The sequence below is a fragment of the Anopheles coluzzii genome, chromosome 2 (assembly GCF_943734685.1).
Source record: "Anopheles coluzzii chromosome 2, AcolN3, whole genome shotgun sequence".
NCBI lineage: Eukaryota > Metazoa > Arthropoda > Insecta > Diptera > Culicidae > Anopheles > Anopheles coluzzii.
Genome location: NC_064670.1, coordinates 39,106,845 through 39,129,713, shown reverse-complemented (window position 1 = coordinate 39,129,713; position 22,869 = coordinate 39,106,845). Strand labels below are relative to the sequence as shown.

Here is a 22,869-nt window from a genome sequence, read left to right as displayed (position 1 = left end):
CATACGTCGTATGTACATCTTCTAAATTTTTTAACAAATTAATTTTTTTAATCTTTCTGAATTATTGCGGGCTTCATATTTTATGTTTTTTAGAATTAAAAAAGCGGAGGCAAAAAACTATCAGGTACTACGATACGTAAGTAACAAGTAGAAAACATTTTCATTCAATAAACTTATAATAAGATGCTTTTGCAATATCAATGACTCGATACTTACAATAAAAAGAAATTATTTGCAGTCGGTACCGCCAAATTTTGCCTCTAAGGCATCAATTTTTGACCCTTAGGGACCTATTATTGTCTATAAGTAAAATTTTGTTCACTCTTGTAGGCATCATGATAATTTTAAAAAAATGTGACCATTTGTATGACATTGACAATTGTAATTTTCTATCACTTAAACTCTACAAAAACCGTATATGTAGATTTATTGTGTTTTTTTTTGTGAAAAAATCAATTCAAATGTAATGATTTATCAAAACATTGTTTACAACTGAAAAGCATAAAGCTGAGCCTGAAGCGTTTCTTTACCAACGTTAAACGCGTAAAAGAGTAAACACCACCGATGTCATTTTCTGGAGTGTATATCATTTCGTATATTTTCACAGTTTCTAACAATACAAATAATATACAGTAATGCTCATATCGCACACACTGTACTTTTGAAATGTTTCACACAAGTTGCACGCAAATGGAGGAAGCCACGATTGAATACAATCTACTTACGTGCAATACGGAAGCTTCAATGCTCAAAGCACACATGGAACTGAGCTTTGAAGAGAATACAAAGCTTTATAGTTTTTACTTACAATTTCGCTACAAATTCCAAGAACGAGGATTTTTCTCAAAACTGGCAGCAGATAAATTCGCTACCAGCCCCTTTTCAGTTCCAGTTTTTCGTCTACAAATGGCTACAAATACAAATGCTAAACAAGCTTTCTAGTTAGATATTTGATACACAAATCAGGGTTTAATAAAGCCAACAAGTGTGAAGACAATAATCAGATACTCAGACAATCATCAGAAATGAGAAAAATCTCATTGCATTTTGAAATATAAACCAGTTCTTTTGACGTCAGCACGTTACTTGTGTCGCCACTAAAAAGCAAAAATCCACTAATTAACCTCAAATAGAGGTTTCACCAATAAATGCACACTCTATTCCAAACTAAACATACTTAAATGTATCAATCGAAATTCGAGCAACCATATTTTTTTAAGAAAATTACTTTATTGTCATTGCATCAACGCAATGGTGCCACCAGTTTACTGTTGCTTACAAGCTAAAACCGTGTGTTTGATTAGCGTGTTACTTTATTTGTACAAATAGCGTAAATAAATAGTCGTGAAGCGCCAGCCGTGGCGCGCTCGGGCAAAACAAATCGATCAACGGGTCGTTCGATTCGCACAGTCGTATTGCTACGTTAGCTTTCCGGATTAATGTAATCAATAAATGGAATCTTCATCTGCATGTAGGTGTCTATGTTTGTTTGTTTGTGCAAGTGTGTGTGTCTGTGTGTATCAGCTTGTGTCTCTTGGTAGGTCCGACACCGTCCGGGCAACATTTGCCCCCAGAAGTACCGGCTTCTAAGCGCACAAAACCATTCCAATACATGTGTAAAACCGTCCGTCTGTTTGTTTCTCGGGTGAGAAACCGGAAACGGCCGCACTGGGTACCACACCAACCGTACCGTAAGATATGGCGAAACGGGAACGTGATCCTAAGAATAAATACTCCATGCTTCAAGTGCATGATAAAACGTCCTCCTCCTTTGCGTTATGGCAGCTGCGCGAAGATGCGGCCCGCCTCGGAGCTTCGGCTGCAGCCCGAAAACAAATCAATATCCGTCCGATGGCTCGTTAGTCAAACTCGGCGTTGCCGGGCGCTGCACTGAAGGTGCCATGTCCGTGTCCTCTGTCTAGTGTGTGTGCGCTATTTACAGCTTCTTTATCGTGCCCGTACTCCCGGACGTTGTGTCGGTGGCGGAGGAGTCGGAACTGAACTTATCCCGCACGGGCTGCAGCGGCTGGGTGGCTGCATCGATCGACGCCGGCTGTCCCGTTTCCCCGTCGCCCGCACTGCGCGCTTCTCCGCCCTCCGTTCGGGACACCGCTTCCGGACACTTGAAGGACGAGGGCGTTCGCATCAACCCAACCGGCCGCACGTAGCTGTAGTGGTTCTCGGGCTTATGCTCGATGCAAATGATGTCGACTGGTGGCTGCTCCTCGCTCGGCCGGTCGTCGTCCGCCTCGCTCGAGCCGGGCTCGCACTCCGAGCCCAGCGAGTTCTGGCGGGACATCGTCATGTAGGTGCTTTCCTGGTGCGTCGGCAACAGGGGCCCGACGTGCAGGGTGTTCAGCGCGATCGGTGGCTCCTCCTCAACCGGTGGCTCCTCGGCCACAATCGGAGGGGAGCTGATGAAGTTGTTGCTGACTCGCGCCTGCCGCACGGCTGCCGGTCGTCCCAGGGTGGAGCAGATGCGTGGTGGCGGAGCCGGAATCAATCGCCCTGCGCCTGCCGCTTCCCGGCGCAAACTGTGGCAGTTTCCGTGGGGCAGGGCCCCGTACAGCGACTGGGGTGGCAGGGAGCGGCGCTTCATCGAGGTGCCCACCGTCGTCGGCCCGCCCGTCCCACCGGTTCGCGGGTGGTCGGGCAGCACCTTCGGGAAGTTTCGCCTCTGTATGACGCGCAGCGCTTCCTCTGGCGAGAGTGGATCCTTTTCGGTGCTTTTGTCGCGCGACGTCACATTGATGTCACCCGCGGGAGTGTCCTGCTCGATGAAGCTCGTCACCTCCTCTTCGCCCCCTTCACCGGTCGCACCGAACCTTCGCACCGGATAGTCGGGACAGTTGTAATACAGTCCTGCTCCGGCACCGGGCATCGTTTGCTTCAGCTCATCGGTCGTCGCCGAGCTGGAGCACGAGGAAGAGGTGCCGGATGAGCTGCTGCCCGTCCCGCTGCCATCGCCTTCCCCCATCCGGCCCTCCCCGGGACAGCCGCTTACCGCACAGTCCACCTCATCCGTCGCCCCGTACTCGAACGACTTGGCCTTCGTTATCTCGATCGGTTCCTGTCGCAGCACGCTGTTGCCTCGGGCCTGCGGAGTCGCATCGATCGCCACACTGATCTTGTGCGGTGGCACGGCCGGTGCCATGCGACATCCAGCCGAAGCCACCATCCAGTCGCACACCTTCGTGTGTGCATCGACTGCATCGACGCCGATCGATACCGGGCCGTGCAGCTCGCCGCCAAACGGTTGCTTCGCCACCGGCTCGTACGAGTTCGACTTCCGCAGCATCATTGTGGCCGCCTCGTCCAGCAGATACGCCCCGTGCGGCAGATGATGGTGCCCGTGCAGCTGATTGCAACCGTCCTCCTTCTCGCCGAGCCCCACGCCCGCCACCACGACGGCGGCCGCACTCTCCAGCATCGTGTCGTCGTACTTCCGCTTTACCTTGCGACCGCCCGCCACACCACCAACACCGACCCCGCCCACTCCCGGCCGACCGAGATGGCGCCGGACCAGGTAGCCCACTATGACGACGATGTTGAACAGCAGAAACACGATAGCCACCGCTATCAGGATGGTGAGCGTCGATTCACTTTTCATGATTTCTGTCGCACCCCCGTCCAGCTCCTGCTCGTCCGTCACTCCGAACGGCCCATCCTTGCCGGACTGCTGCAGTTGCTTCGGGTGCTTCGGATGCTCCAGGACACCGGCGGCCAGCTGGGCCGGGCTGGCACCCTTCTCCGGGATGGCGGCAGCGGAGGAAGTCGCCGGGGCATTGTACATCCCCGGCCCGGCCAGCGGATCCTTCATCTGGTACAGCAGCTCCCGGAACGGGTCCTCCGTCGGTCGCTCGATGTCGACGTGAATCGGGTACAGGTTAATGTGCCCGGTGGGATAGTCGGGATGGGGCGTAGTGCCACCCCGCATCCGGCCAACCACCGCACTCACACCGCCACCCTGCTTCCCGCCTGCGCCGGGCGGGCTGAAGAAGTCCGAGTACGGCGCGTACGCCTTCGAGCTGGTAATCTTCTTCAGCTCTTCCGGCAGCTCCTCGTTCCAGAACTTCATGTACTTCTGGCGGTACCGGTGGCCCACGACCGGCGTAATGCCCATGTGCAAATAGCTCTGGTTGATGCTGTTGTACTCCGGCCAGTCCACATCGTAGTACGACCAGTCTTCCGGGTTGAGATTCAGGAACAGATCCTTCCAGGGCGCTTTCGGGTTGCTGTGCGGGGTGGATAGCGAGAGGGAGGAGCGAGAGAAAACCAATTATTTGTTTGCTGTAATCATGGTCTGCCACGGCGGATGGCGGAGGACGCTCTAGGGGTAGCATGTAAATCCCGGCCCAAACTTTCGCCCATGTTGTACACGCATGCAGCCACAGCGTTTGCATCAATCCGCAAGCTCGCAGCACATTTCGGGGCAGGGAAATTTGAACCATGTTCCCCGGTGGGAGCGGACCGGGCTGAAGGAATTTCCTCTCAAGCAGATTAGTTTGTCGGTTAGTTTTGCATGCACCGGCAGACGGTAATGTGGAACATGCTTTTAAAGCATCATCGATCTGACAATTTAATTAAAAACTCCGCTGCGGTATGTCGTGCTGTGTGCTGTTAGGCTATCTGCTTGCAAAGGGGAAAGCTTTTAGCAATGTTTTACTAAAATGGTTTGGCGATAATGTGGTTGGTTTAGTAGTCACATGTTGATTGATCATCATAAGATTTCATTAGTTTCATATATTGCAGACATCTGCCGCTTTAACATTTGCATTAAATATAGGACAAATATTGTCGATTTTTCATAGGTTTATCATCTCCACACTAACAAAATGTTAATTGCACTTTCAATAATATTATCCAATGAGTCAGCAGACAAAATGTGACACCCCTAGCAGTCGAACTCTAATCGTGAATGCCAAAAAAGAGAAGCTACTTCGTTTAGAAGCGTGCGCAATCGAAAAACGGCACTCCGTAGCGTCTAAAACGAACTTCATGAGGCATTTTGTAAAATTCGTGTAAGCCTATTCCGGCATTTATAACCTCTTGGCACTATTAGACAACAATCAGAGCATCAAAGGAAAGCCCAGTTCCAAATGACCGACCGCCCTAAACGACAAAAAGTTCCAAGATATTCATGGATAGAAATTATCTTTCTTTATGTCTTTCTACATCCTACCGAAAACATGTTTTATTTAGTGCAAACGTTTAAACCCTTTGCAATATAGAAAAACTGAAAACTAGACAAGCGTTTGGACGATTTAATGAAAATAAATAAATGAGGATTATTGTGCTAATTTAAAAATGTTTGACTAGTTACAAAACAATTAACTTTAAATACCACACGTTCCCAGGTTAAAAACATCAGCAATACTCCGGAACTGACAAATTTATCAGATTATACACCCTATCGCTATCTTTAGTCTATTGATATCATAGTGATTGTCGTGAGGGTGATGTATTACAGGTTTAATTTAACAACAAACATGTTCTTCAACCGTTGCCGAATAGTTTCCTTCTATAAAGAGTGAAACTTTTTAGTCAAGTAAAGTAAATCAACATGTACATTATATGTAGCCTTTGATTCTAATTCTTCTATGTAACGTGGATATGCAGGCCTAGACTTGACCCCAAAACGGACATGTAGTTAAGTCGTGCGAGTTAACGACTGTATAACGGGACCGCTCTTAATTTAATCCCAAAATCAAACACAACGACTGTATTACTTTCGTGATTGATTGTTTTCTAGTTATATAAGTAGTTTTTCCTAATAAATTCCTAATCATTCTAATCAAAACGTTACATTTTGTTTTCACATTACAGGGTTTTTTAAGTCAGTTTCGAATGTAAACATTGTTATTCACCGCATGCAAAATGTTGTTTCATATCGATCTGACATTTCACTTCCATCATAATAATTTTTAATTTCCAAGGCATGATTTTCAACACTCCTCAAGCTGGATTGAGTTTGACAGTTCTTTGTTGTGTGTCGAAAATCAAGTGTTTAAACTGAAATTTCATTTTGAAGCAAATAAACCATTTGACAGCTGTTGAAAAACATGTTGGATGCGGTGAATAACAATGTTTACATTTGATGCCGACTTGGAAAATCCTGTATTAAGTAGCCAGTTTTATAAATTTAAAAATTTAACTCACGCGCCCTAGAGTAAAGCCTTTTTTTTTACAGTTCAAAAGCTTAATTTGTAAAGCGTTTTAGTTAGGGTTGCTATTAACTTAATCTGTATTCTCTGTTATTATTTAGTATAACATCTATGTTTGGAATTTCAGTACTATATGCAATATACAGTTTTTACACCATGCAACAGTTATTTAAAATCCCATTGAAAAACAACCTTGGTATCTTACCCAGTCTTGGCAAAGTTGGAGAAATACTTCATAACAGCCTCGGAAAACAGCCGCTCGCGCGCATTGTAGTGATGCTGGAAGGGGCCCACCTGCCCGAGCGGAGCACCGAACACGTACGCCAGATCCTCGCCGACCACGCTTTGCGATAGCTGTTGCATTCGGCCAGCCAACGGGGAGAAAGGGAAAAACCAGAAGCAGCCACCGAAAAATAGATAAACCGTGCAGCGTGCAACCCGGTTACAGCGTAATTAGACATCATTCAAATGATTTTGCGGCGCAGTACCACCACTCAACCACTTACCCGACCGTACTCGCCCGCCTCGCTGTTGTGGCCAAACACGTACATGTAGCACTTTGGGTTGACCTTCGACAGATACAGCCCGGTCTGGACCATCGGGGCGGCGACGCGCGCATCGGACAGTATTTCCAGCAGATTGTCCCGATGCTCGTCCGCCAGTGCCTTGTTCGGGTCCATGTAGATGTCGGTGTACCTGGAGGGGGGAGAGAGGAAAGGGGGAAAGCAGGCCACACAGAATGAGTCGCTGTCGAAACACGCTGCCTCTGTCTATTTCCGTTTTCTCTATCGTTGCAATTTAAATTTTTCGCCCTCCACCGCCAACTTCCCAGCGTCACACGCTCCGTGGGGTTTGGTTTGGAGCAATAATGCAACGCGAACGGGTAGCCGGTGCAATCTACTTACTCTCGCAGCGTTGCAGCGAGCGCCAGGTCGGGACGTATTTCGAAGCGATTTTGCATGTAAAATCGCAATAAATTGTCTCGTTCGTTTTCCAGCAGGCCGTACGTGAGCGCGACCGCATTCAGGATGTGATAGGATTCCAGCTCGGTCATGCCGTACAGCAGATCGTATCTACGTGCCGTCCGAGCAGCAGGTACGGACGAAGCGGTGGAAACGTGGATGCGTGAGCGTTTGCAGAAAGGGGAAATAAAAAAGGATAAATCAAAATTAATTTTTGAACACCACGCGCGGAGTACGCAAACGATGGGATAAATCACACGACGGTTACCCACTAAAAATGTCACTGTACTGGCCCATGACTTTGTGCGGCATGTTCGGTATGACCAGCCCGTCCACGATCGGGCCGAACCGGGTCGAGAACTGGGGGGACGCCGTTTTTACGCCCAATATTTCGCTGTACCGTTTGCGGCGCAGGCAAGCCGTCACCTCGTCGTTCTCCCCGTTCAGCGGACAGTTCAGCCCCTGCAGGACCTGCATCGTCGACTGCAGCGGGTGCTGCGTGAGGGCCCAATCGGACAGCGCCGAGCCGGACATCAGGATCGCCCGGTGAAACAGTCCCTTCGCGACCGGCGACACCATGAGAAAGTTGACGCAGGCCGCTCCCGTGCCCTGGCCCATCACCGTCACCAGCTTGGCATCGCCACCGAACGCGCCGATGTTTTCCTTGATCCACTGCAGCGCCGCTATCTGGTCCAGCAGACCGAAGTTGCTGGTCGTATGATCGCTAATGCCCGGTTTCATGAAACCTACGTACAGGTGAAATGGAATGAAACGAGATAGTAGTAGTAGTAGCAGTAGAAGTCCAATTAGCGCGGTGCTCGGATGGCTTACCGAGAATGCCCAGGCGGAAGTTGAGCGTTACCACTATCACCTGACCGTAGCTGGCCAGGATGGACCCGTCGTACGGGTTGCCACTGTTCCACTCGTACGATTCGCCATGGATGTACACGATGACGGGATACTTAGTCTGCGGTCCGATACCATCTGCAAACACACGAGCGAGAAATGGTGGGATAGAGATGTGTTGTGAACGGATAGAGATGTGCTCCGCAGCACAGGGTAGGTGAGGAAGGTTCAAACTAACGCTCCGCTGAACAATGCACGGTAATTGAAATTCAATATCAAATTACAGGCGTAAACGGTCGTGGTCAGAGGCCGAGGGTGTGGCCACGAAAATTGAAATCTACTCATGAGCTACTGCTTGTGACTAACTGGGACAAGTGCGTTTTGTATAGTGGGTTGATTAGATTGCATGTTTTGTACGAGCATAATTATGCTTTCGCGAGATTTTTGGAAGCGAAGCGTGCTGACCTTTCGTTGAAAAGGCAAATACGTCCAACGCATAATTTAATTACTTGAAATGTAATATTGAACCTCGAACACGAGCCAAGTCTGTGTGTGTGTGTGTATGTTTCGTGCAGAAAAAGTAAACACTAAATCAACAGCATGCCTTTCATGCAAATGACAATTAAATCAGCATTTATGCTTCGCTTGCTTGCAGCACTGTTTTCAGCATTAAACTGTTCACAACAAAAAAAATCAAACCTTCTGCACCGATCAAACGATGCTGTCGGCGAAAAAAGCATTGCAAAAACATCACCCTCGAAATTCCTGACCTCAGCATAGTTCACTCATACCCTCATACCAACCAGCCTGGGACTGGCATTGTTCCAAGATCACACTTCACCCGAACCCGAAGTTTGCTTCACCAAAAAAAGAAGAAAAACAAAAAGCGGATGCAACAGGAACGGGGCCGAACTGCAAGCAACCGCAGTGACTCCTGTCGAACTTCGTTTACTCTCTTCTACTTTCCGGGCGAAACGGTGGGGGCGAAATTTTTAACTACAGCATGATGGCCGGCGCACGGAAGACCGGACCGATCATTTTCGCGTTTGTGAAGTGGGTCAGTAATTGAATTCTGCTGAACGTAATAAAATTTACGCTCTTTACCGAACGCCCCCCGCATTGATGGCATCGCGCCACTTTCGGCTGTCCCGACAACATAGCGAGGAATGGTGAGTTGTTTTTGCATTTATTAAATCCAATTTCGCTTGTCCGCTTTTCTGCTCCTGCGGGTCGTGCACGTTCGTACATACGTACTACCACAAGCACATTTACACAAGGGCTGGGCAAATTTTTCAGCTGGTTGGTGGGTTTGCTTTTTTGTGTTCGGAATTCGGTTTTAAGCGACGTACTCAGCACACCTTGCCAGCCAGGTGACAGGAGGGTATCGTTTCTTCCGCCAGAAATAAAATAGCATACAAACGGCAAATAACCCACACCTAGGGTAGGAGCCGTAATTCCATTCTCAACCGTGCAAATGTAATGTGCAATTTTCATTCGTGTAATGAAAATAGAAGCCACGCTTACTAGGAACTGGTGCGTTATTGCAAACGGTGATCGGAATGCAATGGAACCAAAAATTATGATGCAAATTAAATATACACACATACTATAATGTCCTCGATCATTCCTACTAGCAACACTAAGCCACGGACTATTCATTGATTCATATTTAATTACAAAGAAAATTATAGGTATAGGATTTAGAAGGGCTCAGTCGCAATAAAGATCAACATGTTGCAGTTAATGGTTTTTTTGTGATGTTTAGTTTGATTTGGAATTTGAAGCTTTGGAATACATTTTCTATCTCGGAAATGTAATCAATTTCATTTCAAATTTACATCTAGAATGGCAGCTGTACATTAGAGTAATTAGAGTTGGTATTAGAAGTGTGCCCCAAGAACCAGAACTGTACGATTCATACAGTTCATCCTAAGGAACGAACGACCATCTTATCAACGATCGTCGGTTCTTTATATATCAAAATGTAATGAGTTGGTCATGAAAATAACGTCTAACCGGTCTAAATAAGGAAAGTCTTAGTACACCAGGTCTTTCATTTCCTCCCATACAAATATGAACGTGAACCGTAATACCAGGACGATCAAGAAAAGAAAGTCCTTCCAATCGTAGTAAAGATCATCCTGATCTGCCTGATAATTTTCAAAATGTATTACACTAATTATGTTTTTCTTGCACAATGAAACAATTCACAATATTTTTTTCAACTGAAATGAACGAATCAATCGCGATTCACGTTCAGTTCATCGTAATGAAAGAACTAGTATGTCCACGTTCATCAAAATTAACCGAATTGCCCAAGGCTAGTTGGTATTTGTTGGAATTTTCCTAGGTGTGGTACATCCAAATACTGGTTTTGGGACTTTTTTTACTTTTTTTCATCAAATTTAATTCATTTAGAATCAAAAATGGCGTTGATAATGTGAAATACATTTAATTGTAAAAAGTTTTATTTTACCATCGTGTAGGACTTTTTACAGACTCTCAATTAATGCATGAAAGTGAATGCTTTTTGTACATTTAAAGCGCGTTAACATTTGGATTGGGCTTTTTTAAAGCGTGAGAACCTCTTATTTCCATCCTATATTTTGTTAACTTATGTAAATTTATTCTATTCATTATTTATTATTCACTGGTCATAATAAGAAAATTCAACACATGCCGAAAGGTTTTAATTGTTAACAAAAAAATGCTGCACACTTAACTTAAAGATAACAGCTTCTTCTTCTTCTAGATAACAGCAGCAGTTCTTCTTCTGTTATTTTAATAACAGTTCATATTAAAATAATTGCCTTTCTGACTATAAAACTCACTCAACCATAGCCATTTTTTGCCGGGCACACAGTCCGGCAAACTAAATTATACTACGACACAAAACTAAAGTTCGATCTATAATGTACACCCGTTGCAAATGCTTGTGCCAATGCCCCGAATGCAGGTTTGCCATCCAGAAAAAATGCGACTTAATTGAACAACATTTGCTCCACCGATCAAAACACCCGAAACCCCGCACGTTCGCAAACATGTACAATGCACAACCACAATGAAGCGAAAAGCGACGGTTTGGCTCCTCTGTGCTAACCCGCGAGCCAATTAAATTCACCAAGTGCCGAGAATAAAATGTGGACCCGTTCCAAGTGCGATCGGCTTTTGGGGTTTGGCCTTCTGGCGACCCACATTTCCAACGCGCTCGCTTTCCCACCCATCAAACACGTGGGAAGGTGTCACCGTGGGAGGTAAGCGCCAAAAGCAAACGCGTCCAACAAATGAGAAGCAGAAGAAGAAGAAGAATAAAAACACAAACACACCGACACACCGTTGCTATACTAACAGGCAACTCAAATCAGCGCCGGCTTACGCGCCAGATCGCCAGAACGAAATTCGGTTTTGGCGCCACCTTACCGTTTGGCGCTCCACATTCAAGGACGCTGGCGATTTACTTCTGGGAGGTAAATAGCTGAAGCAAGCCAAGGAACAAGAAAAACACACACACACACACACGTCCCGTTCAGTCGTTTGCTTTATGATGGAGTGGTTTGTAGTGTCGTGCGTCGATATTATTAGTAAGATTTCGATTTTGTTCCGGACAGGTTTGGGTCGCCTTTGGTTGTGCCGACCAGCCCTGGACTCGTGCTGACGTCAAAGGACCACCGACGTTGTGCGTCAGCGTATGTTTGAACGGGATTCAGAACTAAAAAGAGGTAATAATTAACACACCCATGAGCTTAACTCACCATAACTTGGAACGTAAAGGTTGAGATAGAGACAGTCTTCGCTTTCCACCTTCAGGTACGGAAGTAGCCGCTTGATCTGATCGTACCGGCCCTTCGAGTAGTTGTTGTTGGCGTTGTTCAGGCTGGGCAGATTCTGGGGACACACCGGCGACAGCTTGGTGGCCATCTTGAGCCCATTCCACGGGATCGGCGCACTCGGTGGCATGAAGCGCCGCGAACCGACCGGAGCCTCCGCGTACGGTATACCAAGGAATTGGTCCACATTTTTCAACCCCGACTGGGGATGCATTACACGCACCGAGCCACGCAAAATGCCCTGCTTCACGGCGATATCGCGTGTGTACGGTGTACCGTCACGTGGATCGTAGCCCTGTTGCTGCTGCTGCTGCTGTTGCTGAGTCTGCTGGGCTGAGGATCCCTGAGGCTGTGGTCGGAGACTAGCGTGCGCTTTGCGGTACTGCTCCGCCCGCGCTATAAATGGATTGGTTGCATAGTTCGATGGGCGCTGCTGGTACGGAACCGACGGTCCATCGTTGGACATGGATATCGAAGGGTAGAGATCACTGCCGTCACTCGCAAGGAACCCGGCCATCTGACCCTTACGCTCTGTCACGGTGGGCAATCCCAGATCGTCGTACTCGCTGCTGTCCAGGATCGTTTCCACTTGTGCTTGCCCGGGCTGCACCGATAGGGTGAGCAGAAGCAGGAGTAACAATATCGTCATTGTGTTGTTTTACAGCTTTGCAGAGCGATCATCAATTGGGTTGCTGTTGTTTGGGGAGCTTACACACACTTTCACGCCGCACACTAGCTTGTCAAACATTGAAACACTAGCCACTTCACAAGACAAAAAGTTTTTAAAAGGTTATCGCTGTTTCGTAACTCTGACAAAGTAAAAACACAACACTCAAACACCATCACTGTACGGATCCCTACCGGAACGGAGTGGATTAGTTCACTTCTATGTTCACTTAGTCTCATACAGCTTACTTGACGCTTCTCAAACACGTTCAACACCATGCATCAAATCAAACATCATCACAATTACCACTCGCTACGCTTGTCGGTGTAGGTTTATTCACTGAACGGCCACACTAACCAGATCCAATCGGGACTTTTTGGCCGTTAAACCATTTTGCACCTGTCTGTGATGTATTTCAAACCAACAATCTAGAGAAAGAGATAAAACGATAACATTAAACTAAGCTGTGCTGCGCTGAAAAGGGAAGGATGTATGCAGCACGCGAGCGTATGCAATGTTGCTCACCGACCTACAAATCAAAAGGGCAGCCTCAACCACCAAAACCGTTTGAGAAAAACAATAGCATGTCCCGGCGGGGACAGCATAGAAGCGTGCGGTGGAAGCTAAATGTTGATCTAAAATGCCAACGGCACACCATCATACCCACAAACACTCACACACATACAAAGAGCCTTATAAACGCACGCCAGAGCTGAGAGGAAGATCGGCGTACGATTGGGAGGGTTGGGGGCAAGGCGAAGGATTACCGGCCCAGATGACACAACATGATAATGCGCCGCGCACTGCTTTCTCGTCTGTTTGTGTGTTTCTGTATATATATGTATCAGTGTGAGGGTGAGAGAAACAGGTGGAAAATAAAAAAGAAAATGCTTCTACGCGCACTTTCCACCCATCCCGTGTGCGCCTTTGCTGTAGTAAGCAGCTAATCAGATGTTTACACTACGGGTGAAACGCGAAACGGTTTTAAGTGAGTTCTACCAGCTAATGGGGGCCTGCTGCTGTTTGGATTGGGGAGTTGTTTTCTTCTTGTGCTTCTTCTTCCTCTTTTTCTTCTTTTTTGTCAAGCAAAGATTGGAAACCAAGCAAGAAAAAACGACGATGCATTAGGGACGACACCGCACTAGAGCTGCTGGTTGTCATCGTCGGGTCGGGTGTTTGAGGTGGCGGCGGAAAAGGCGGTTGAACTAAAAATGAACCTCAACGAGCAAAAAATAAAACAAATTCTAGAGAGAGGAGATAAAATAAAATTAAAAAAAAAACACACACACACACAGTACAAAACGACGACAACTCAAGCATCTGCCCATCTAGTGCGGGCTATTTTTATGTTGACGATGTTCCCCGCTACGCTTCCCTCATCGCTTTCCGCACTAAAAACATTCGCGCTGCCTGCGTCTCTTCCCTACCCGAAGAGTTCGGTTTGGTTGGTTTACGCCTTCAAAGAGAAGCGCGGATGTTATGATGCGCGGTGCTCTTGAATTGCGCCAAAATGGTCGTATTGTAGAGTGTGTTCAAAAATAATGTTTTCGGGTTTTTCTTCTTCTTTTTTCTCGGGAATGAAGCAGCTAAGCAATTCAAAGAATTTGAGTGCTACGTCACGCGGAAAGAAGAAAAACGAAGCATCTCAATGAAGCAACATTCGGTCCGATTCGCCAATCCACCTTCCAGTGATCGCTGCGCTAACGATCACGTCACACCAACAAAAAAAAGGGGGAAGTGTATCAATTAAGCTGGTTCGAAAACAACTCATTTACATCAACACCAACACTCTATTAGTGTCGTTCGGGTGTTTGATGGTGGGCAAATTTCAAACGTGCGCCCGTCGGTTTATGATTTACCTACAAAGCGCGGTGAAGCTTTGATGAATTTGAGCGCCCTCCTACACGGTTCCCTTGGTGAAAACATGAGTTTTGAGGATGTGTAAACTACCTGGCACAAGCACCCACTCATTTACACCGTTCGGGGTGGCAAAGCGGGGATGATTTTGCCCTTCACAATGTGTGCCGACATGTTCGGCGGCTGGAAAGGCGAAAGCGTCAAAATGTACCAACCAAAGAATGGTTCATGCAAACAATCTGTACATTCCTTTGCGTTGATGCATTTCAATGTCACGCGAGAGAGAGAGAACCCGGTGAGTGTGACATTTTTCTGCCGAACCAGTGATTCAACGCGTTTTTATTTATCTTTCGTTTGCAGCCTCTCACATTCATGGTGCCGTTGGAAGGCACGTTAAATATGTTGCTTTTTTAATTCTTTTAGAATGCCCGTATTGGTAATGGTTGGTATGCGATTAAGGCAAACTTTTTTTTTTAGCGTTTCACATGTGTACCCATAACGGGCAATGTATTTTTATCTCGACACATATTGCAGATGATACTAATTGCGAAGATTAAGTGTGTGTTGATTGCTGCAGGGGATTGGATTCATGGTAGGTTCTTTTTAAGATATTATTGGGATACATTTAGGGTTTGCAACAATTAAAAAACAAGCTATTTGAATCCCATTTGAATTTCAGTTTTTTAAACAATTTAGTATAAAAATAAAAACAACTTTTTAATGAAATTTTATTTTGCATCTCGTTTCAAACTAAATTTATCTAACTGGATAAAAAAGCACAAAAATCATCGAAAGGATTTAGATCACTAAAATTGCATCCTTATGCATTCTTATGCATCTAAATTGCTTAATTTTTCTTTTCTTTAAACCTGCCAAAATAGTAATATTACAAAAGCATCTACATTTGTTTTACAGAATTTTACAAGTCAGAATCGAATGTCAGCAAAACAATTTCAGATGCTAAAGATTCAGTTTAGCTGTGCAAAGTTGTTGTTTTATCGCACCGATGCTATTTTCACAAGCACGATATGAATTTTAAATCCCTCAAACTGTTTTTTTAGAGGCCCTTCTCATCGATTTGCAAATTCAATCACGCATTTTGATATCTTTTGAATAAAATCAATTATTTAATGCACTAGCCCATGTAAACATGTACTATGTGTATGAACCATTTGCCTAGAAAATCGCCTCTTTTGCAATAAATATGTAATATTTGATAAATATAATGCTTAAACGCATTGAACTAAAAAGCATTTAACACAATAATATGATCTCAAGATCCGTGTTTGAATTTCAAAAACTATGCAAAAAGCCTCTGAAAGAACATATTGCGCTTGTGAAAAATAGCATCGCACCAATCAAACAAAATAAAATCACAGCTAAACTGAATCTTGAGCAACTGAAATTGTTTTGCTGACATTCGATTATGACTCGTAAAACCCTGTATAAATTAAAACGATTCCATTTCGTCAACATAGCTTCGAAATAAAGTTCTGCTGATAAACACTGTAACAAAATGGTTCGACTCCATTTATTCGATTTTTGAACTGTTAGCTTTATATTACGACTACTGCTCGAGCTAATCTTTCCTCCCGAACCACTTCATACAGGCTCACTCACATGCGTCCATCCAATAGCCTTTCAACAATCATTAACCATTCGCTTTCATCGCCATCAATGAGAAGCTAGTCGAATCCAATACCTAACGCTACTACCGGAAACCCACAGAGCAAATCGCAACTATATTGCCGTTGCGTGATCACCATTCGTCCGCATCGCACTGGCCGCCTACTCTGTTTGCCGAACAATAATTATCGCTCTTCGTGCATCTGACGTGTGGCATTACGAAGTGCGCGTCCCATGGATTCTTTGGGCACCTCGTTTACGCTGCCGCTTGCCCAAAGCAAACGCGTATAAATAGAAACACCTTCACTTCCTGACATCTCGACCCACCCACCAGCATCCCCCCGTCGTCAACCCGATACGCTAAGAAAGTATGTTTGCACGGTAGAACACGTTCGCCCGCGGTACCGTTTTGCGTGGTTGCGGGGCGTAAAAGAAGCGCAAACGCGCCTCATAACTTCTTGATGAATCTTGGAGTTTTATTGCCGCTGGGGAGAGGCCGAGGAGAGGCTGCTGCGCTCCGGCCACCAGAGACCCGATTCTACGAACCAACAAAAATTGCATCAGATAAACCGTTCCTTTCCGCCAAACGCGAGCGACACAGGAAATTCGCCAGATACGAGCGAAGTTAGCAGCAGTTTGGGTGGAAAAACACAAGTGACCGGATGGTTTTATGCGTTTTTTCCTGCTCGTCCTGCTAGTGCTTCCTTGCCGCCGTACGCACGGAGCAAACTTTATTAATTAAGGAAGCACACACACTGAACGGGACACGGGAGCGAACGCAGACCAGCACCAGCTGCAGACTTCCGCCTTTTTCGGCTGTGCACAGAATCGAGTGACCAACGCCCATCGTAAAAGGTGCTCACTTGCTACACCTTCCAAGCTAAGGGGAGGGAAAACTCTTGGCAAACTAAAAGGAGAGGAACACGAACCGTCGATGGTAATATTTCATCGGTGATCAAAACAGCGTCGTCGTCGTCGTCGCCGTAACTGCACACGTTTCCACCAACCTTTCCAAACACTCCCCGGTGTAGTGTGCGCGATTCAGAAATTATTCGCGATTCGTCGAATGCAATTAATTAAAGTTTCACTTGTCCCGTTCCCGTACCAACTTTTGCATTGATCCGGTCAATATCCGGGGATCGGCTGGTCCAGAAGAATACGGTTGCGTACACCGCCGCGCTCGCACCCGACAGCGCCACAGAGGGCAGGCAGCACCAGCGAACGCTGACGCTACGAGAAGGAAGAGCTAAAATTAAACCCCATCCACCGGCACTGTACGCTGTGCCATTCGGGAACGCATCTTTTCGACCCGGGCTACGAGAAGCTGGACGGACGTTTCCATTTCTTGTGAAGCAAATGCGTTTTCCCGTTTTTGCGTCAAACTCCATCATCTTCCATGTGGGGAGCGTACGCAACACCCAGGCACCGTGTAACTGCGGCAACAGAGGCAGCAAACACACACACACAAAACACGCAGAGCAAACTCTTCCCATCGAACATCTGTTCCTGTCTGTGGTCCCTGTGCCATCCCGGCTACTTTCGGGAAGTCTCGAAGCGTTCTCCCCCTTTTACCTTCGCCGTGCAGTACCTGCTCTGCGGTACTGTGGTGGCCGGGTCCGTCGTTTCCCTGGGCAGCAATAAACGCCCCGGGCAGGCGAACGAAGCGAACTGTAACCTACAACTTTGCCCAGACATTGCCGCAATGGTGGAACACGATGCCTTGTGTGATGTCGTTATTGCCTTTTCCTCATTTGAAAAGGGCATAGCAAGGGAGGGCCAGCCACGCAGGCAACATGATCATATCAAGCAGCAGTTCCCCGTTGCGGGCTCCCCGTTGCTCTTTATCAGCTCCAGCCAGTCAGAAATTCACCTTCGCTGTGTGGAAACGTTGCTTCATTATACGTCAAACCCCCATACCCAACCGATCGCTGTTTCGCTCCATGGCTCGGATGAAGTGCACTGCACGGTTGTTACTTTAATTGCCCCTGGGCCACAAGCTGCTCCAACTGCCAACGGCGGGTGCCGCCAGGCACGAGCTCAAGTAGGAAAAATTATCCAAACGAGTAAACGGTCTTCTGCAAATGCAATCTTTTCTTGAAACCACACACACACACACGCGCAGATACACTCCGTCCTCCAGCGATACCATTGCCCAGGCTCCACAGGGCAGAGCCTCAACCCATTTGCAGATGCAAAACCGTAACCGAACGGAACCGAACGCAACCGGCAGCTCGCGGTACCATATGTTCCGTTTGCAAGGAGGGTGGCTACATTTTCGGAATGCAGCCGTGCAGCTGTGGGCACGTGCAGCAGTTCATCATCTCTGCACCCAGCACCCAGTGTCAATGCGGTTGTGCGAAATGGGTGCAGTAAATGGAAGCAAAAAACCCGTAACGTACAAGAGATACATGAAAATTACTCCGTCCATCGTCTCGGGCAACCAAAAACAGGAGTGGCATGCAACGCGCACGGGTAACGAGTGAAGAAGATTGATTTACTTGTGCGGCCAATGGGACCCGAAATGTGTTTCTGTCTCGTGGCTAAAACGTGCCAGATGTGTTCGAAGTTTGCAGCAAACGCTCCGGAACCGTGTGCATGGCTGCAAATTAAAAACGACAACCTTCGTCGGTGTACCTGAATGGTCTGAACGGAGAAGCCTTGATCAACCTGCCTTTTTTATGAAGTATTGTTTCATCGCCTCCGACCCCCGTTTGGTCAACCAAGTGCTTCCCGAACATCACAGTCCACAGCTGCTAATTAATTCGTGTACTATCATCATCACCATCTTCGGGAGCGGTGTTCTACGTCTTTGCGCAACTAGTCAATGCAACGCGCTGCAGAAGTTTTACCTTACCATGCTGCTGCTGCTGCTGTCCCAAAAGTGCACCCTTTCCCCTTTCTTCCGTCATTAGGTGGTCATTAATTTTCTGGTAACCTTTTCCCGAGCGACCTACCCAGACGGTACCGATCGAACCGGGTGCGATGGATGGCGTGCAGACAGGAAGGTATGTTGGAATGTTTGGTGCTTCCGCAACGAACCTGCATAGGCTGGGGGAAAGCGAATCGAACTCGAACCCGAATGAGGTTTGGCTTTTTCCATACAGGCAGTGTGGGTACCGGTAGAAAAAAGGCAAATGGGTAAGGAAAGGGTAAGCGAGGAGTGATGCATGCTGATTGCTGATCGTTGTGCGAATGCCAACATCTGTTCACCACTATCCATTTGTCCGGAAATGCTCGAGAAATGTAAAAATAATGGATGAAACCTCTGCGAGCGATCCGTTTTCCATCACGCGGCACTCACACACATACGCTAAGTAAAACGCTTACGAGTTGAACGCATTTTCATCATTGTAATGCGAGAAAGCTAATGGCTAAGTGTTCGCCAAACTGTTAATGTGTCTTTTTTTGTTTGTCTATGGGTTAAGGCATGCTTGAAATTGAACTGAAACCACCATTTCGCAGCCATTTCGATGGGGGACAGTCTGTATGATTCAGAAGATTTTTTCGAAACTTGCTATTGGTGGTGCTAACAGAGAAGTAAACTCTAAAATGCTCATATTATGCGTCACTGCATCAATTTCATTGCTTCAATCATTTCAGTATAACAACTACAATTTCATGCAAATGCTGCTTTTGTCGCTAGTTTGCTTCTCGGGCTCGGGCGTTTTCACAAATTTGACCGTCTAAATGTTTTAAGATTCCATTGAATAAATTTCATTTTTAATAAAATGTGCGTTGGCGTATGATGGTATTAACTGCTAAGATTATTGTTAAATTATTCAATCAATTGGAAATACTTAAAGTATTTTTTTAGATAATTAACAAAAGCAAACAGTAGTAGTGTAAAATATTGTACAAGAATCAAATAATGTACCACATAAATTCAATAAATCGAAAAAAGGCCATTGCTACCAATTTAATCAGGAAAGCGCACATTTTATTAAATATGAAATTTGTTCAATGCCATCTTCTTTAACCGATTTTGGATACCTTACATACATCAAATATAATAAATGTAAACACATCGAGCACCTACACAATGAAAATTCATGTTATCGAAGACATATCTTCTTTGCTAACCTATTGCGAGTTTTGTTTTCCATTTTTATTGCATACCACTATTCCAAAAAGCTTTGACATTTTTAACTTAAACTCACAATGTGGAAAAGGTGCGCAACTCAATTCAATGCACTTCAAACCACCAATGAGTCTATAAATTAAAATAAAATAAGCTCAAGATTATTCAAGCCACAACAATCATTCTAGTTACTGTTACATTTCAAATTTGAATAAACATTTATATCGATCAAACTTGAAATCAAACACTCTTTCATTTGAAATAATCGCTTGCAACAGTCATGATTTACATCAAGTACATGTTTTTGAATAATTATATTTTTACATACGTATTCACATTTCATTAAACTATACGAACTATAGTAAAAAAAATTGTACAATCTTTTTTTGCAAAATGACATTGCTATCGGTGGCCAAAAAACAATACTTTCACTCTCTAGAGCAAGAGAAATGTTCAGCCAAATAACTAAAAATAATTACCACGGCTAACGCAAGAAGAATGCCTCGAAACAAGGTAACAGCTAGAGTCGAAAAAGCAAACAAACACATACACATACACATTTACACCGTATCACAAACAACATTCTAGCCACGGCACCGCGTGATTGCATTCTTAAGCGTGACGAAACTGATGCTGGTCGAAGAAAACTCACAACAGAGATGACCAACACAAGCCCCAACAGTTCGGGTGACCTTTGACAGCACCTCTTACGCTCGATGATCACATACAGATCGTATAAGAAAAAACCCAACACTTTATACGCTAGCGACACAACAACATTTTAAATACAATGCGCACACCATTAACACCATCGAGCGGACAAAACAATACTCCTAGCGCGCTACCCGGTTTTGGTATGGTTTCGTGAGGAATTTCAAACGCTTTCGACCGGGATTCCTTGCGTAAATCCACTTCCTAGTGTCATCGCCGTCATCGTCCAAGCCAACCGCGCAAGGGTGTGTTTCTTCTCGAACGTAAATTGCATGACTTTCCACTCAACGTTCCACGTCCCGCCGTCCCGGTTTCCCGCTTCCTTCGCTTAATTTAATCTTATCCACCTCGGCCACCCGGTTCAGCTGCACCCTTTTTTTCACTCACGCACCCAAGCGCACCCCGGCACCGAACAGGGTGCCTCAAGTTTCACGAACGTACCGTGTATGGAACGAACCACATCGTGACACTTTATAAATTTAGCGCAACCGAAACAGAGCCGCGCGTACCGCGTGGTGCCGCGTGGTGATGGGTTGGAAGTGAAAGGAGCGAATGAGGAAAACAAAAATACAGCAAATAAAACACCGCACACACTCACACCAGCGCACAGTGTCACGTGTGCGTTTTCGGCGGGCAGAAGCGGAAGAAGGGCGGATCTAATACACCCAGCGACAGGCTCTGCCGCTGCCAGCTGCGTACCCAATGCTGCCAGCGTTTAATGTACGCACGCTTGTGCACGAAGCACTCTTTTGCCTCCGAAGCAGCGCACGGTGAAGAGCTGGGCTAGGAAGCGACACCCGCTCGTACGTGGGGCGTTATTTATAAAACCGCTCGAGAGGAAGAAGCCAACGAGATGCGATCTTGCTTTTCTTGCGCTCCGGTTTTGTGCCCGCCCGTGCGCCGGTTTATGCGTTGCTTTGCGCGACATTTCCTTTCCCCTTCGGCTCTCACCAGTGAAACGTACAACGATTGAACGCATAGAGAAATGCCCCCAAAGAAACGATCCTAGCTACACAGCACTGCACAGTAACGTAGGGGCGCGATCATCTTCGCACGGCCAGGTGACTGAACCACAGTCACTCTCACCTTTCGGGACACACTGCGATACGTATTCTTACGATCTGTTTGCCGTGTGCTACTTTGCGTTGCCGTAAAGTAGAGGACAGTGGTTGGCTTTGAATCACTTCGAATTTGAATATTTGAATATTGAACACGTGCTTTGTTGAGCCACCATCAACCACAATGGCAACAAAAGTAACATTCCGTACACACCAAAACATCACTGAATGCCATAGAAAGGGAGCTGCACAACTCTTCTTCAACATCTAACGACGCACACACCACGGCACTCAAACACACTCAAGGGCCTATGAATTCATCATCGCGTTGCAACTTCACATACCAACCAGGGCCAATGCATTCGGATTGTGTTTTGCTTTTCTTGTTTAAATTGTTTTGAATATCGTTAAGGCGTCGCTTCCGATTTGCACACACACACGCACACACACAACGACTGCTGAGCGACTTCTTACCGCTGTTTCGTTGATACTTTTCTTTTCTCGATCACTCGATCTTCGAACACGGTCTTTTCTGTCGCACACAAGATACGGATTGTTTTTTTTTTTTCGTTATTTTAGTTTTGTTTTCGTTAGTTGAAAAGAAGAAGAAACTCCCCCCGAAGGCAAACGCCACTCGCTGTTGGTGACCCCCGTGCAAAGGCAAAAGGCACGAACGTACGGAGATCCGCGATCTTGTGCTGCGTGTGCTAACAACGCCGCGATCGATCGAAGACTGAGGACGCTGGCAATGCTGCATAACAAACACTCTCGCGAGGCGGCGTAAGAGAAGATCGCACTCACTGTTTCGTGACGGCGGTACGACAGTCTGTGACGAATTTCCGTGATCATTTTCTTTCGACATGCATTGAACAATCTCAGCAAGTAATGTATTCATTCCATGATTTTAAATTAAGTTAAAAATACACAAATACGTTACTGACACAACAAAAATCACTATACAGCTAACATAAAAAAATATATTTTTAGTTTAAGTACATAATATTCTGTAAATTTGTTTATTGTTTTTCATACTTGACCGAATAAACGCATTCGATTAGATAGCTCTTTTTGCG

General features: G+C 46.0%; 1 protein-coding gene across 3 annotated transcripts; it reads right to left on the bottom strand.

Annotated features, from left to right (window-relative positions):
- Nucleotides 1–1,221: 1,221 nt before the first annotated feature.
- On the bottom strand, nucleotides 1,222–22,544 carry LOC120951067 (uncharacterized). Of its 3 annotated transcripts, none has more exons than XM_040369576.2 (8): nucleotides 22,271–22,544; nucleotides 11,725–12,894; nucleotides 7,958–8,110; nucleotides 7,395–7,872; nucleotides 7,070–7,237; nucleotides 6,671–6,860; nucleotides 6,370–6,518; nucleotides 1,222–4,235 (listed from the first exon to the last, which is right to left on the bottom strand). In XM_040369576.2, exons 2-8 carry the CDS (start codon nucleotides 12,446–12,448, stop codon nucleotides 1,937–1,939), a joined length of 4,161 nt encoding a protein of 1,386 aa, XP_040225510.2. In that variant the 5' UTR covers nucleotides 12,449–12,894; nucleotides 22,271–22,544; the 3' UTR covers nucleotides 1,222–1,936. The 3 variants fall into 3 exon arrangements, with proteins under 3 accessions (XP_040225510.2, XP_040225514.2, XP_040225511.2); XM_040369580.2 differs by having other exon boundaries at nucleotides 22,476–22,521; XM_040369577.2 differs by lacking the exon at nucleotides 22,271–22,544 and adding an exon at nucleotides 22,141–22,264.
- Between the last annotated feature and the right edge of the window lie 325 nt (nucleotides 22,545–22,869).

Excerpts from the sequence above, each read along its gene's own strand:
- LOC120951067 (XM_040369576.2), bottom strand. The coding sequence starts at position 12,448 with ATGACGATATTGTTACTCCTGCTTCTGCTCACCCTATCGGTGCAGCCC. Across the intron at positions 6,861-7,069 it reads CTCGCTGCAACGCTGCGAGA|GTACACCGACATCTACATGG; the intron begins GTAAGTAGATTG and ends TCCCCCCTCCAG. Across the intron at positions 6,519-6,670 it reads AGGCGGGCGAGTACGGTCGG|CTATCGCAAAGCGTGGTCGG; the intron begins GTAAGTGGTTGA and ends CGAATGCAACAG.